Source organism: Micropterus dolomieu, linkage group LG09 (genome assembly GCF_021292245.1).
Source record: "Micropterus dolomieu isolate WLL.071019.BEF.003 ecotype Adirondacks linkage group LG09, ASM2129224v1, whole genome shotgun sequence".
NCBI lineage: Eukaryota > Metazoa > Chordata > Actinopteri > Centrarchiformes > Centrarchidae > Micropterus > Micropterus dolomieu.
The window spans coordinates 12,045,954-12,060,840 of NC_060158.1; the positions used below are offsets into that span (position 1 = coordinate 12,045,954).

Consider the following 14,887-nt stretch of genomic DNA (forward strand, 5'->3'; position numbering starts at 1 on the left):
AGAAGAGCACATTCTCTCATACACACTTGCATATTCAGATCCTACAAACGACTCCTTAACAGGTACGAAATTTCTAAATGCCACATACTCAAAGCGCGGACAAACACATTCTACATACATACGCACACAAATGTGCACACATATGTTTTTTTTTGTTTTTTTCTCGTGCTCACCCCCCCCCCCCCCCCCCCCCCCCCCCCCCCCCCCCCCCAACACACACACACACACACACACACGCACGCACACGCACACACGCAGGAAAGCAGCCAGCTAAAGCCACACACGCACACAGACTCAAACACACGCACATTCCATATCCGGCATGTATTATAAATATACAGTACAATGCAGACTGTTTCTTTTCGCAAGTGCAGCACTTGAGGAATGCTGCCCTTCCATCAACATCGGCTGTCTGTGCATTCACAGTTGGTTTATGACATGCTCTTCAGCAACATAATCTGGTTAGCAGTGTCTGTTACATAAGAGTAGGGTTACGGAGTGTACATCCCTACTGATTAGCCATAACCAATAACCCTCTCTTTTTGTCAGGCTGTATTACATCTGACTATTTATCTACATAAGCAAAATGCTGCAGTAAAAATTCCACTGTTTAAAAAAAAAGAATAAAAAAATGGCACAATAGCTTATTGAGCAAAGACATAGACCTAAAAATGCACACTAATAAATTAGGTAGATAAATAATATACTTTAATGTTAAAATAAATACATTTTAAATGTAAATCAATTAAAAAAGCACAACATTGTAATTTGATAAATGCCAGCCTACGTTGTCCTGTATTACAATATAAAAAAGTGAACTCTTTAGTTGCACATTCACACGTGTTTTTTTTTTTAAAATTTTTTTTATTAACAAAATGGCGGCAGCTTTACTTTGAGACTCAAAGCACAATTTCTCCTCAGGCACCTGCCGCACTCTGGCGACTGTATGGGGTCGTTTCCATGGTGACTGTGACTGCTGTAATGGCCATCAGCACTGATTGGCTGGGAGCCTCTGAAGTGGAAAAAGACTAGACAGGGTTGTCTGGGATTAAAAGGGAACTTGCTGCAGAGAAAGGGTTTTTAAGAATTGTAAATTAGTGTTATTCTGAATGACTCTGCTGATTGCTATGAGGAGAAAGGTTTGACATCCGGAAAATCTACACGAGGTGCTGAAGGTAAATGCTTTGGAACAAAACACACATCTACCAAGCCTAAGTGCCGCCAAATTACTAGTCCAGGGTCTGTATTTTTCTAGGGGCGTTTCAGTGTGAAGGCAGGAAATGCAGACAAAGGACTAGTTCTAAGAGGGTACTTGCTATCCTGTAAGAAACGCAGGCTTTGCATCTGTACCTATCACAAAACCAGGGGTATTTAGATGTCTGGAGAAAATGGATTCTTGAAAGGCCAGCATATATCCTCACTCAGTCTTTCGCTTTTCTTAAACATCTTGGGTTCTCATTACCAGCAGCTCACTCACACCACTGTGAAAACATTCCTCATTGTCCAGGACAATGGCAGCAGTTCTCATCACTGACTGATTCGATAAATATCCTGTATAGCCAAGGTAAGATCCGTACAGTTCCAGAGTCCAGCTTGCTCTTCACTACATCTGAGTTTTAGCCATTAGCATACTTGGTCCGTGGTCCAAATGTCCAAGTCATGTAAAGTCCACGTTTGCCACCTTCTTCAAAGCTTACAGCTATGAAAAACTTGCTTTCATCAGCCGAAGACAGTGCAGCTTAAATTCTTCAGGTGAATTGATATCCAGGCTACAATACGAGTGTATAGTTTACATCCAACTCATTACAAGTCCACTTTCGCACTCGCCTGTTGGGTGTCAGGCATGACAGCAGCACAGAAGTTGGATTCTGAATATTGGTTGTGGTCTCCATGTTGTGGCAAACACACCTGCATGAAATGCTGTGGTATTCATATGATAATAATGTCCAACAACAGATGGCGTGTCAAAATACACTGGTGTAAATATGACAGCAAAAAGGCCTCTCCTATTTAAAGTCCAGTTGAGTTCAAGATTTTTTTCTGTGTCCTCTTTATTGGTTCTGCATCACCTCTACTTGATTCTCTTCCGTGTTTCTGCCAACTTTCACATCAACAACTTGGTGGATACAAAGCCCTTTGGACGAGGCAGTCCAGGTATGCATGAAGTGTCACTCACGGTGACAGTCGCTAGGACAAGAGCACGGCAGACATGAGCAGCATTGCCACTGTGAGAAGAAGGCGGTCGCGTGATGGGCTGCTGCCACTGACGCTTTTCTCCAGTTTGGGAACTTCAGGGTTAAATTCATCTGGAGAGAAAGACACAAAAAGAGAAAATAACAAAGTGAGTGAAGAGAAGAACGTGAGTGTGAAAGAGTGAGAGAGAGCGTGTGTGTGCCAGACAGTAGGAAACGAACCATTACTACATTATTAATTCATCAATCTAAAGGCATTGTGTGATGCATGCAAATTATGCTTTAACATATGCAAAGTAAGAGACATGATGCAATTATCAACAAACCACCAATTATCATCATCACTGGTACATATGGCCATTTCCCCCATGGGATGGAAAATTAAAAACACCTTTGTTTCCGATCTGTTTTTTTTTTCATGTATCCCACTTTCCCCACTAATGATGTTTTTATCCTTGAGGGATTTCAATCAAACCAAATTACTATGGCATTGCCATTGATTAGGCACAACAGAACATTAGCTGGAGGGGAAAGACGGAGAAAGAGCTGGTAGAACACATTTTGTAATATTCTGTAAAAAGCGGATTACAGAGTCATTATGCTCTTGTCTCGACATAATGTTTCCCATTATATATAGAAGGTTATTACATGCCAAAATAAAGCAAAATGAACAAAACAGAGCTCTGTTGCTTACACATCCATCGCAGGTTTAAGGACAACCTGGGCTAGGGGCATTTAGATGTTAGGAGAAACCTGTTCTTTTTTATCAAGTAATCTAACTAAGTGCAGCAAAAAGCTGTAATTTCTTGTTCTTTCAGACATAAAAGAGAAATGTAGGTGAAGGTGGTGAAGAGTTTAAAGCCTTGATATGTGACATACTGATGTTTCATTGTATCATTAGGAAATTATTTAGGTTTAACAGCTGAAAATCACACTGGAGAGATGAAAAATACTTGTTTTGATACTTGAAAGGATATATCTATTTGACAAATAGTGCCCAGAAACTGACACAAATCTTGTGTTTGTCTACTAAAATTCCACTACTTTTACTTTATTATCTTGTCATCGTGATGTCCCAGTGCAGAACAGTTCTAGCCACTAAATTTCACTTCCATCAAATCAAACTGACTTTAAGCAGGAAATGAATCAAATTAAGAGAGCAAGATGTCTTCAAAATGCTGTTTCACTGTGACGTTAAATCCTCGTCTGGTGTCTGCTAAATATAATGGCCACAGTAAAAACAAAGAAGGTGATAAGAGATAACAGAGAAAACCATCCAACTGCTCAGGTTTGTCCAGATTGTGTGAGATGTTTGCCTACGTCAGAGTTGAACGCAAGGCCTCTCTTTCTGTGGCGATGACACGCGACACTGACATTCACACCGCAGTGCACCATGATGAGCTCAAACAGAAAACAGGCAGGCAAGGCAGGAGGGAGAACCTAAAGCAGCATTGCCTCAGGTAGGGCCTACAGGTCAGAGCGGGGCCTTCACACCACTCGCTTTCTCTCTCCAAAAGGTTTCATAAGAAAGGCTCCAGAAGTAAAATGTACACTCAGTGACCAGAAGAAGATACACACTTCCCCTGCAGATGAGGTGAGCTCTCCCTTACATAAAAAGAGTATATGCAGCCACAACTCCTTTTCCACAGTTGCTTTGCATGTGAACTGATTCATTTTGTGCAGTGTCACAAACTTGCTTGTGGGTGCAGGTAGCTTTGACAATCACAAAGCTGCACAATATGCACCTCTTTAAAACCCTTGTTATTTAGGGAGGACGCCCTTGGAAGATGAATGTGGGGGACGTTGGTTGCCTCGGGCCATAACAAGTTATCAAAGGTGCACAGTATGACACCTAACATCACAGTACAATTGTGGGATGCAGCAATCAATTTCTGAGAACACAATCCGGCGCAGTCTTGTCTGTATGGGGTATAGCAACAGACAAGCTTGCAGGGTAGCTCTGCTGTCCACAGTAAACCGCCCAAGGCATTTACAGTGAGATAAGAAACATCAGCTCTAGACTGTCGATGAGTGGAAAAAGGTTGTCTGGTCTGATAACTCTTTGTGCCAACTCCGCCACAGCGATGGTAGACTTGCAGTGATGCATAAAAAACATGAGGCGATGGACCCATCATGTAAGGTTACAGCTCTACAGGTCAGTGAGGGAGGTGTTTTAGTGTGGAGGGCATTCGACTGGCTGACTTAGATTAGATCAATTCTTCAATCAGTATCAATACGTCCTGGAACAGTTTGAGGAACATTCAGGGGAAATGACAGCTGATATTGTTCCCAATTAAACCACTGGAATTAAAGTAGCCAAAGAAAGCGACATCAAGCCGTCAAGCAATTATTTGAGAAACAGTCGACCAAATCAGAGATTTGCAGACAGAAACACGGGTGGATGAGATAGATGCAGCTGCATTTTCTTGTAAGACCAAAAACAGAATGAACATCGCTTTAATCTGCCAATGTCTTTGATCGTCCTGAAAAGCCTAAACTTAATTGTTCCATGCAACAGCTATTTGTCAATTGAAAATGTCATCAACAGGATGGATACATCACTCACTACTGACTGGTTAGACCAAAACTAAACAAAAGAACCCCCTACCCCAAGAAAATGACCAACATTAACACACTGTCAGCTGAATGAATGAATGATGGGAATCGAAATGTCTGTTGTGTAGTTATGTCTACACACACGTTGTTAAGTTGCTACTAAAGGTTTCAATTCTTCTGGTCACTGAGTGTACAGACTGCACATACTGAATGAAGGCTTTTAGTCTGCGCAGTGCAACACAACTATATTTTTGACTGATTTTGAGATAATCTTCACGTAACACACCAGTCAGGGGTGCCGGTGCCTATTGATCCATCTTGAAATGATCTGTTTATAGTTGCATTTTCTGGTCCACCACCTAATCTATGTTGCAGCCTTTAGCCCTCTACTACTGCTGCAGACACTCGTTGGATGTCACAGATGGAGGAATGCACATTGTACACTAAGCTTTGCTACAGGAAACTAAAGTTATGATTCATTTAAGCAGTGAGCAGCAAGATTGATGCTGAATTCTTGTAGTACATTTGTGGCAATAAGTCATTTGCTATAAGAGGCCCTGCTATAACTAATCTCTGCTATTCATAAGAGGTTGTTGCAATGAGTTAAGAAAATAAAACTCCAGTCAATCCAACTTGCGTTTTGTAGTTTATGTTACGTAGTGGACAAAGTAATTGCTGAGAGTTGAGAAACACTGATGGGGCATGAAAGACAAGTGAGTCAGATGATCAGGCAGGCTGTAAACAAGCCAACAGCGTCCCTTTTCACAAAAGTGATTTGCATGCACTGCTTACAGAAAGACTGCAAATGGTGGAGTCTTCTTTCATAAATGATAAGCTGTGACGAATGTTTACAGCAGACAGATTGGGTAATATTTTTATTGTTGGCCTCTACTTTTTCTTTTTTAAGTAAGTTTGGCTCACCTGAGGATTTGGTTAAATCTGTATGATCATCTTAACTGCTCACGTGCCTTGCCCTGCCTGACTTTAGCAATGTTACCATGCTTCCCGATCTCAGCAATTAACTTGGTGAGAACAGTCTTGTTATTACCCACAGAAATGATGGCAGAAACTGCACAAACATTGCCCAAGTTGTAATAGACCAGAATTATCCTTAAAGCACCGTGTTAAATAAGGAAAATGTGACGTAGAAGCAAAGCTAAGAATAAAGAAACGAGGATGACAGCAAGTCCAAACATATGTGGAGAGAGAGGGAGAGATGTGTTGATGCTAAGCCAGTCTGTGGGCTGGTCTGGTCCTGAGGGTGAGTCAGAGAGTGGGTGTCCAGCGGTCAGCAGGGCCATCAGGGGTATGGGTTGTTTTTTAAGCATGTGTGTTTGTGAGCGTGCATAAATCTGTGTGTCCTGATTTTGTTATTCCGCCAAATGTATTCAGCAAAATGCATCACAACGCTAGAGGCTATGATTTTTTATGATTCCCTGCCAGTGTGTGTTTTTTTTTTATTTTTATATTAAATTCTATGTAAGCTTGAGTCTGAGTTACTGCTGAGCAATTCGCCCACCACCAAGCTTTTCTTTCTTCCTCTGCCCCTTCTCGCCGCACCCCCTTCCTCTGCCCCCACTCTGGCTTTATCTCTTTTTCTGCCTGTTTCTCTCTGTCTCTCTCTCTGCCTTATCTGTCCCTTTTTCTGTCAGGCTTTCTCCTGCTGCATTTCTCTTTCACTGCCTCTTTCCTGTCTTTTATCTCTCTGACTTTCTCTCTCTCTCGCGCTTTGTCTCTCTTTCTCCCTCTTCCCAGCCCCCCTTCTCTCTCCCCTGTCTCTCTCCTCTGCCTTCTCACACTCTCTCTGAAGGTACTCATTGCTGATGGCTCAAGAGCTCTCTTCACTCTCTCTGCTGGTCTCAGTTTCCATCTCAGGGAGGTCACACTCTCTAAGCCCTCGTCACAGACTGCCCACAGCTCCCAGAAACAAGCATACTAAATGATTCCCGGCAAGAGCCTTTTGTTTTAGATGAGGATGGAGAAAGAGAGAGAAAAATAGAGGGTTTATGTAACCACTCAGCTGCACAATTGACTTGCTCGCTGACATGCTTTCTGCTTAGGTAAACATGAATCTTTCATTCCTTACAAGACCTCTACTGACCTTGTGGATTTGTTCAGAGGAAACAGGAAGTTTTACCTGTGTGTGTGTGTGTGTGTGTGTGTGTGTGTGTGTGTGTGTGTGTGTGTGTGTGTGGTACACTGTAGGGGGTAAAGTAAACATTCAAGGAAATTTCTTATTTTTATAGTTCTGGGCATCAGTCTAATCTGTCTTCATAACATTGTACTCACCTCAAGATCGGGTACATTGCGACACAGCTAAAAAGAAGTCTGAGTGTTGTTTTAAACAAACACACATTTGGGAGAGAAAAGGAGGGCGAACACTAAAATGAATCAGCTGTCCTTTGTTCACATCCATCCTAGTTTACAGATCACCTTCTCGGCTCAGCTTTGACCTACTGTGTGTCATAGTTGTAAGCAGTGTCCTGTTCAGTTATGGATTTTTACATTTTGGGAGCACTCAATGGTTCAACTGTACTGCACCTCCAAGCAAAGTGGTTTTGATAATCTGGCTCAACTGTTTTCTTATTAAAACCTGATTGTCTGAGAGCTGTGTTCCCAGATATCAACAATTACTTGCATCAGCCTGCCTTTTTTCTCCTGCTTCCCATTCTGATAACTTAACTTAGTTTACCTGCTATGTATAGTATTGAATCAATCCAATACTAATTATTCTTTTTCAGCGCTGCCCAAATTTGTAATCTGAATACCTCATAGTGTACAAGTCATTAAAATACATTTTTATCAACACGAGGCCTGGGATTGCACTAAAAACTGAGTTAGCATCCAGTCATGACTGAATTAATGTTTCCGCATAATGGCTTGATGCTTCCATATTACTTTGGTGATTTTCATGTTATCATAAACAATAGAAATTTAACTACGGAAAAACTATGAAATTAAGACTCAAGTTGTAATAAACTGGAATTAACCTTTAATGGTGCATAGTATACAGTAAATTATGGAAATATTGTAAATACAGTATACAGTATGTATCTAAGACTTTAAGTGTTTTTCACTACTGCTGAATCACTTTGCAATGTCCATGGTCTTTCCCATATTGTGCAACGCTCAAGACAAGAAAATAAAGGTTTTGGTCACCAACCAGCTATGGATTTTCTTTTGTCAACCATGGAATAAAACACTAACAAATGGCTGTTTCCTTTCCACAATGATTGGTACACAGATCAAGCACTGCAGCCACAGCCAAATATTGACCAGCATCTGGCAATTGGCTGCTGTTCATTTTCAGAGTCACTCACCAATGTTGTGTATTTTGATGTTTGGCCTGACTGTGTAGTCGGGAGAAGTCTGACTGGAGTCATCATCTGCCTGGGAGACTGAGAAACACACCGCATACGCACACAGACAGACAGAAAGAAGAAGGGGAAATAAAAAGCAAAGGAGAGAAACAAAGATGGAAAGAGACAGAGACAGGGAGAGAAAACACACCATTAAAACTGAGAAAAGACTGAGAAAATGTGCATACAGATGTAGCAGAACATGGAACATTTGGTGTGCCCCTGCCACTGAGAAAGCATGAAGAAATTCTGGACTGAGAATTGAGACTTCCATCTGATGATAAAAAGCATTTGGAACCAGTGGACATAACTCATTTTTACATTTACTGTTAGTCTAGACACATAATTACATTCAGTCTGCATTGCCAAATTACTGTATCTATGAATGAATGATGTGTGGGTTGGTGTGCATGTGTATACGTCTTTGTGATTCTGATGCATACTTAAGAGGCATTAACAGCATTTACAGAGAAGCGGGCAGCAATCAATTTGCAGCTCTTTGCAGATGTAAAGCATATGCCATGAATATTCACATGTCTTTCTTATCTTACAGTCTCATAACTTAAGGTGGGAGATGTGGAGAAAATAAAAACGGTCTGGAGGCAGCTGAAATCAACAGCTTTTTGATAGCAAGCTGTTAAAATGACCTTGCTGAGTAAAGGTTGTGGACTGCAAACTGACTAAATGCGCCAATGCACATATAGCCATTCACACACACACACACACACACACACACACACACACACACACGTTAAAAAGATTTACAGCTGACATGCTACCGCATGCTCAAACTCCTGCACCTCAGACAGACTCACTGATGCACACAAACACACACAGAAGCAAATGGAGGCGTGGTAGACACATCAATAGATTAGCCGTGACACTAGGATGGGGGTGTGTGTGTTAAGGTGATGTGTACACAGGGGCTGACACTGGCCTGAGTGTGGGATGTATTAGTACTGACAAGGTTAGAGGAGAGGGGGAGGCATTCAGCACTGGACTCCCTGATCAAAGGCCTGCAGGGGAGAGAGCAGGCTACCAGGGTAAAAATAACACACACACTCTAAAGCGCAGCAGGCATCAGAGAGCCAGAAAGAGAGAAGAGATAGACGGGGGGGTCAAGAGAGCTGGGGAGAGAGGGATGGAGAGTGACAGAGAGAGAGGGAAGGAGGCCAGACAGAGACCTGGATCCTGCATCTGAAACTGTTTTTTTCTTTTACATCTTTTGTACGGCTTCACGAGAGCATGTCATTCACAGAGAGGGAGATAGCGTATTACTGTAATAGCACTGAGACTGAGAATAACATTAAGCCATCACACTAAAAGCGCTGCTTCGGGAAAAGACGCCATCATCAAAACCTCGCCAAGAAAGTGTGAAAAAAAGAAAAGCCTCTCTCTGAGACAAGACTGTCAGATCTTAGTTTCTCTCTCTCTCACTCTGTCTGTTTCTTTCTGCCTCTTTGTCTCTGTTTCTCTATGTGTTTGGGAGATATAAAGAGTTAGGAGTGGAGAGGAAAGTGGAGATGAAGTGACACAGAAAGAGAGGAAATGGTATAAAATGAGTGGGACAGAGCTATGGAGGTTGTTGGGTCTCACCTGTGGAGCAGCACACGTAGACTCGCAGTCTCAGGCAGCTGTGGCCGTGGTGGTGGGTGGGCGTGGCTGAAAGAAAGCGCAAACACACACAATGTGTCAACCTTGTGCCCTCTGCAGGTCACACCACTCTCAACAATCAGCTGTGCAAACTGCAGTGCTGCAACGCCTGTCCTTTTTCCAGCATCCTCAGCCTCTTCCCATCCAACACAATATAATCCAGCGCTGTTGTTTACTGGCCTGACTCACAGATATAGTAGTACTCCTGGCCCACGTTGAACTCATAGCCCAGTGAGAAGGCGCTGTAGCGCTGGAACTTCTCAGAGAACTTGATGGGAGCATGAGGCGCATGGGGGCGGTTGCACTCCCAGCGCTTGAAGCCCATCTGGGGGTCGCAGGTGCGGTAGCCACGGTAGCTGACCATGTATAGGATGTACTGCTCGGCCACGGTGCGCTCAAGCGTCCCCCGCTGGCTGCTGTTATAGTGTGGGCAGTAGATGTCCAGGTAGTCGTTGACGCTGACCTGCACCGTGAATCCCTCCCTGCGTAGCCTGAATTAAAAATATAGATCAAAGGAAGAAGAGAGAGAAAGGAGAGGTGGAATAAAGAAAAAGACAGAAATGTGGATAAGTAACTAGGACTGGAAATAATTCATTGTTTTCATTATCTGTTAAAGGAATAGTTGGACATTTGGAGCCTTGTCAACAGAGTGAGGTTGCCAGGCAACCAGATCCCAGAAAGCACTTCTTCCAGCCAACAAATAATCCCCCATAAAACAGCAACATATCATTTTTACACCTTCCAAACAAACAACATATAACATGTTAATTAGTGAGCTTTAGAAGTGCTCATAGACAAATTTGTTTACCTTTGGACCATGCTTTGGACAGAGCCAGGCTAGCTGTTTCATCCTGTTTCCAGTCTTCATGCTAAGCTAAGCTAAGCTAATCATCTCCTGGCTGTAGCTGAACAGACAGATATAAGAGTGATATCGACCTTCTAAGAGAGTAAAGATTTCTGCAAACGTTGCAAACTATTTTTTTAACCTCTAAATTATCTTTACAATTAGTCAATTGATTCTCCAGTCCATAAATGTCCGAAGATAGCCAAGTGAAAAATGCCCATAAGTATCGAGTCTGAGCTTATGACAAGCTGAAAGCAATAGATATTTAAGATTTTTACTTGATAAATTACTTAAATTATCATAAAAGCAGCACAAAGAGGCCGCAGAGACAGACTTTTCCCTCAGCGTACATTAACACCCTCTTCTCTTCGAGACAGAAACTATAACACCTTTCTCGGCCCTCTGCATAAAAGAAAACACACATTTTATCACTAAATGCCTCGTGGCGAGTGCTGAGAACGGTGCTGAGAATGATAATCTGCACTCCTGTCTCTCCCCCTGAGCCAGCTACAGGCCGGGTCATTGATGCGGAAGGAAATCCTGTCAGTGGCGATGTATGCTCTGGCCGCAGGGGAACCGGCCTGCGCGCGGTACATATGATGGACCAAGCTCCCCTGGTAACCGCTGATGGACGAGTACGCTGTTAGAAGATAAGGAGGGCCACTCTAAGGTTGAGTATGTGTGTGCGTGTGTGTGTGTGTGTGTGTGTAATGTACATGAATGTACAGTAAACCTTTAGTTGATTTAAGACTCCTCACTGAACAACTGAGACAATGATGTGATATGATTTCATATTCAGCTGCCATGCTGTGATCTTCGCTGTTTATAATACTAAGTATACTTATTATATAAATTACACAATCTGTAATTAGACAAAGTAGAAGTCATTAGAAGGGCTCCTGCAGGTGAGCTGATGAGGTGGGAATTGTCCTTGGCTGCAGTGATGTGTAACCTGCGCCAACTACAGCTGTAATGACACATTTTCGCCACTAGGTGGAGATATTGTGCTGTATTATGCTTATTATGTTTCTCCTCTGCACTCATTTTTTCCTCTCATGGTTGTCTGCTCTTTCTTACACATTTTCTGTTATACAATGGAGCACACACACTCACAACCACCATTCACTGTGTATACATTGTGCCTGCACGCACACACACACACACACACACACACACACGTTACTAGGTCAGGCCTCCAGAGAGATTATTATTCAATTACAAAATGTGGATCAAGAATGTCATAGCACCTCTCTCCCTTTCTCGTTCTGTCTCGCCATCTTTCTCGCTGTGGCGTTACAACTGTTTCCTTTTTTGGGGGTCCTCTCCTCCATTCCCATCCTCCTTTTCATCTCCAACCTTTCTCTTTGTTTCCACACATGCTGAGGCAGATGAATATCAATTCTCTTAACTGGTGTTTCTTTTTGGGCCATCAATCTTATCTGCGCTTTTTATCCCCCGCTACTCAGATGTGAGATGACAGACTTTTGTCTTGCAGTGTTGCTGGAAGAGACAACACAGCTATGCTTCAAAGGGACTATATTTAGAGAGGGGGGTTGGTGGTGGGGAGGTGAGATGGGGTATAGGGGAGGGATAGAGATAGATAAAGAGTTACAATGGGTGTGGGATAGAGAGAATGGCAAGTAGATAGACCTAAGATGAAAGTGGGGGAAAGAGGGTGCGTTGAATATGAAAACATGCAATGAGGAGAATCCTGGATGCGAGTGGCGGAGAGACAAAGTCGGAGAGAAATGCAGTCATTGAGAAATAGGTGAGAGGACGCTGGCGTTCGAGAGGAGCTGAATGCAAGGAAACAAGAGCAGGAGAAAGAGTGTTTGTGTGTCTGTGTTTGAGCACTCAATAGTATTTATGGATAAAGGCTGCTGGGTAATACTAAGACGGTACAGCAAATGCAGCAAACTCACCAGCATTTGTTCTTATTGTTGGACAATGGACAATAATGTCTTATTTGGTGAATCCGTGAGGCTTGACTGTACAAGCTGGGGATGGATGTAGGGCCGCAACAATTCACTGCAACATCATTTAGTCTCTAACATGTCAGGAAGTAGTGAAAAATGACTATTGCAATCTCAATCTTCAGATTGCTTCTTTTGTCCAGCCCACAGTCCAAAATCCAAATATATTCAATGTACACAGAAAAAGGAAGCAAATCCTCACATCTGAGCACCACATTTAGGAAGGTTTAGCATTTTTGCTCGGTAAATAAATAATAAATAAATTACCGGTAATCAATTAATTTAATTTTCTGCTGTTTGAGTAATCGTTTCAGGACTAGATAAACATGCAACCCTGTTACTTCACTGTTTGCTATTTTGGTTATCACTTATACTCACTAGACGTAGCTACACAGCAGGAGGAGCGTTTGTTCCAAACGTAAAGTCAGCACTAGAAGAAGCAGGAGAAGAAAGGAAGAGGGGGAGGGAAAATGACTCTGGAGGAAGAAGAGAAGGTAAGGTGGTGCAGAAGGGGAAAACAAGAGGGAAGGAGACTGAAAGGGTGGAGTGAGAAGAACAGGCTGGCTGGGTGAGAGGAGTCCCTCTAGGTGTACGCTGTTATATAAGCAGTCCACTTAGTGGCACAAGACAGAAAGGTTGCAGGGCAGAGAGGAATGGAGGGAGGAGAGGAGAAGAGAAACAGAAGAAGGGGGTGAGAGAAGATTTAATAACTTGCAGTAGTGGGAGGAGGGAGATGGGTGAGGGAGGAAAATGCATTGAATGATGACAATAAAGAAAAAGGTGCAGAAAGGGAGGCAGAGGCCTAGACAGAAACATAGTGCTCCCCGAGGATGAACATATATGTGGTAAAAGCGCATAAAAAAGACTGATGGCTCTCATTCTCTCTCTTTTCCTGTAACCCGTTCCCCCTCTCCAACTCTCTTCCTCTCTTTCCGCTGTGCATTGTCTTTGTGGTGGTTTTGCTGTCTCATCATCATTTTCCTATGAGTGGGAGTGCGCCGGTAGTTAGTAAAGGCTGCACAAACTGGTGAAGACTGCCAGGGGAGGCAGATAGCAAGGGAGAGAGAGGGAAAGAGAGAAGGGGGGGTACAAGTGAGAAAGACTGAGACAAAGATAGCACCACTGTACCTTTCACATCTGCGCTAAAAAGAGTCTTTGGAGAATACTGCCCGTATCAATAAATAACAATGGTGAGGTAGTGCTACAGCTAAAGACACTTACAAACATACAGTGGACAGAAACAGAGCAGCTCCCACAGCCACAGAGCATCTATAATTCCTGTGGTAAAAATAAAGCAGGCAAACGTCATAAAGCCTCATTTGTGAGTAGCAAAAATGAGGAGAAATATGAAACATTGTGAGGAAATATTTCCCTTACTTTTCAAATGAGTGATGTCAATCACTTTTTGTTTTGCTTCACCGAGCTTCAAACTAAAACAAATCCATGTCCTCTGTCATTTTTCTGTATAATAAATTTGCCAGATTGCATCAAAGTGAAAGCAGAAGCACAAGCGCTGCTGGCTTTCAAGGAAAATAATACCAGTGCAATTGTATTTGTTTTTTTTGTTTTTTTCTATTGGATATGAAAAGTCTAAACCCACCAAGGTATTCTTCACAGTCTGAAGTTAGTGCTGTTTGTTCTGCTGCAGGTTCGTCCTACATTACTGCCAGAGGCTGCAACTGTTTTCAAAAATCCATTAAAAACAGCTGGAAGAGACAAGTTGTTGCTTTTGACAAATGTAGTCCAACCTTGCAGAAGAAGATATAGTAACAGTTTTTGATTGTGAAAAAATCCCACTTGTGGGTTTCAACTCTTCATAGGTATTAATGCTGATAGGCGGTGTATAGAAGAAAATTACACCAGCAGCAACTGTTAAAGGTTCACTTTTATGAAATAACATCATAGGGGCACACTGGAAAATGAAATGTCACATGAAAGCCTTCATCAAAACCTTGCATTATGTGGCCAGATTTTCATTCATGATTAAGTTTTCTTTGCAAAGACATCCAAAGACTTGTTCTCCTATTTGCTTTATGTGTGTGTGCGCATCTACAAAGCAATTATGAACAGAGCTTTTCTGTGTCAAAAACAGCACCATGAAGGCAATATGGTCCAATTTAAAGAATCGACTTTTGCATAAATGTTCTTGTTGCTGCACTATTACACCCTCTACACCAACAGTAACTAATCTATGTCTAATTAACAATACAAGGTTGTTTTTTAGTGTCTGTATTGTTTGTCATTATTGCTTTCCATGATGGCTGCCATGAAAAATGTGTTCATTAAACTTTTTATTAAAGCAATTATGTG

At 42.3% G+C, this 14,887-nt stretch overlaps 1 protein-coding gene across 5 annotated transcripts in view; it reads right to left on the reverse strand.

Annotated features, from left to right (window-relative positions):
* Positions 1–230: 230 nt before the first annotated feature.
* Positions 231–14,887, reverse strand: part of efna3a (ephrin-A3a) — a 62,157-nt gene continuing 47,500 nt past the window's right edge. For 3 of the 5 annotated variants that reach the window (XM_046059778.1, XM_046059777.1, XM_046059781.1), the window contains 4 exons: positions 9,950–10,251; positions 9,704–9,769; positions 8,069–8,146; positions 231–2,306 (listed from right to left, as the gene is read on the reverse strand). In XM_046059778.1, coding sequence (XP_045915734.1) covers positions 2,188–2,306; positions 8,069–8,146; positions 9,704–9,769; positions 9,950–10,251 — 565 coding nt within the window. In that variant the 3' untranslated portion in view covers positions 231–2,187. Of the gene's footprint in view, positions 2,307–8,068; positions 8,147–9,703; positions 9,770–9,949; positions 10,252–10,568; positions 11,178–14,887 lie in introns of those variants that run through there. The other 2 variants (XM_046059780.1, XM_046059779.1) reach the window with 2 other exon arrangements.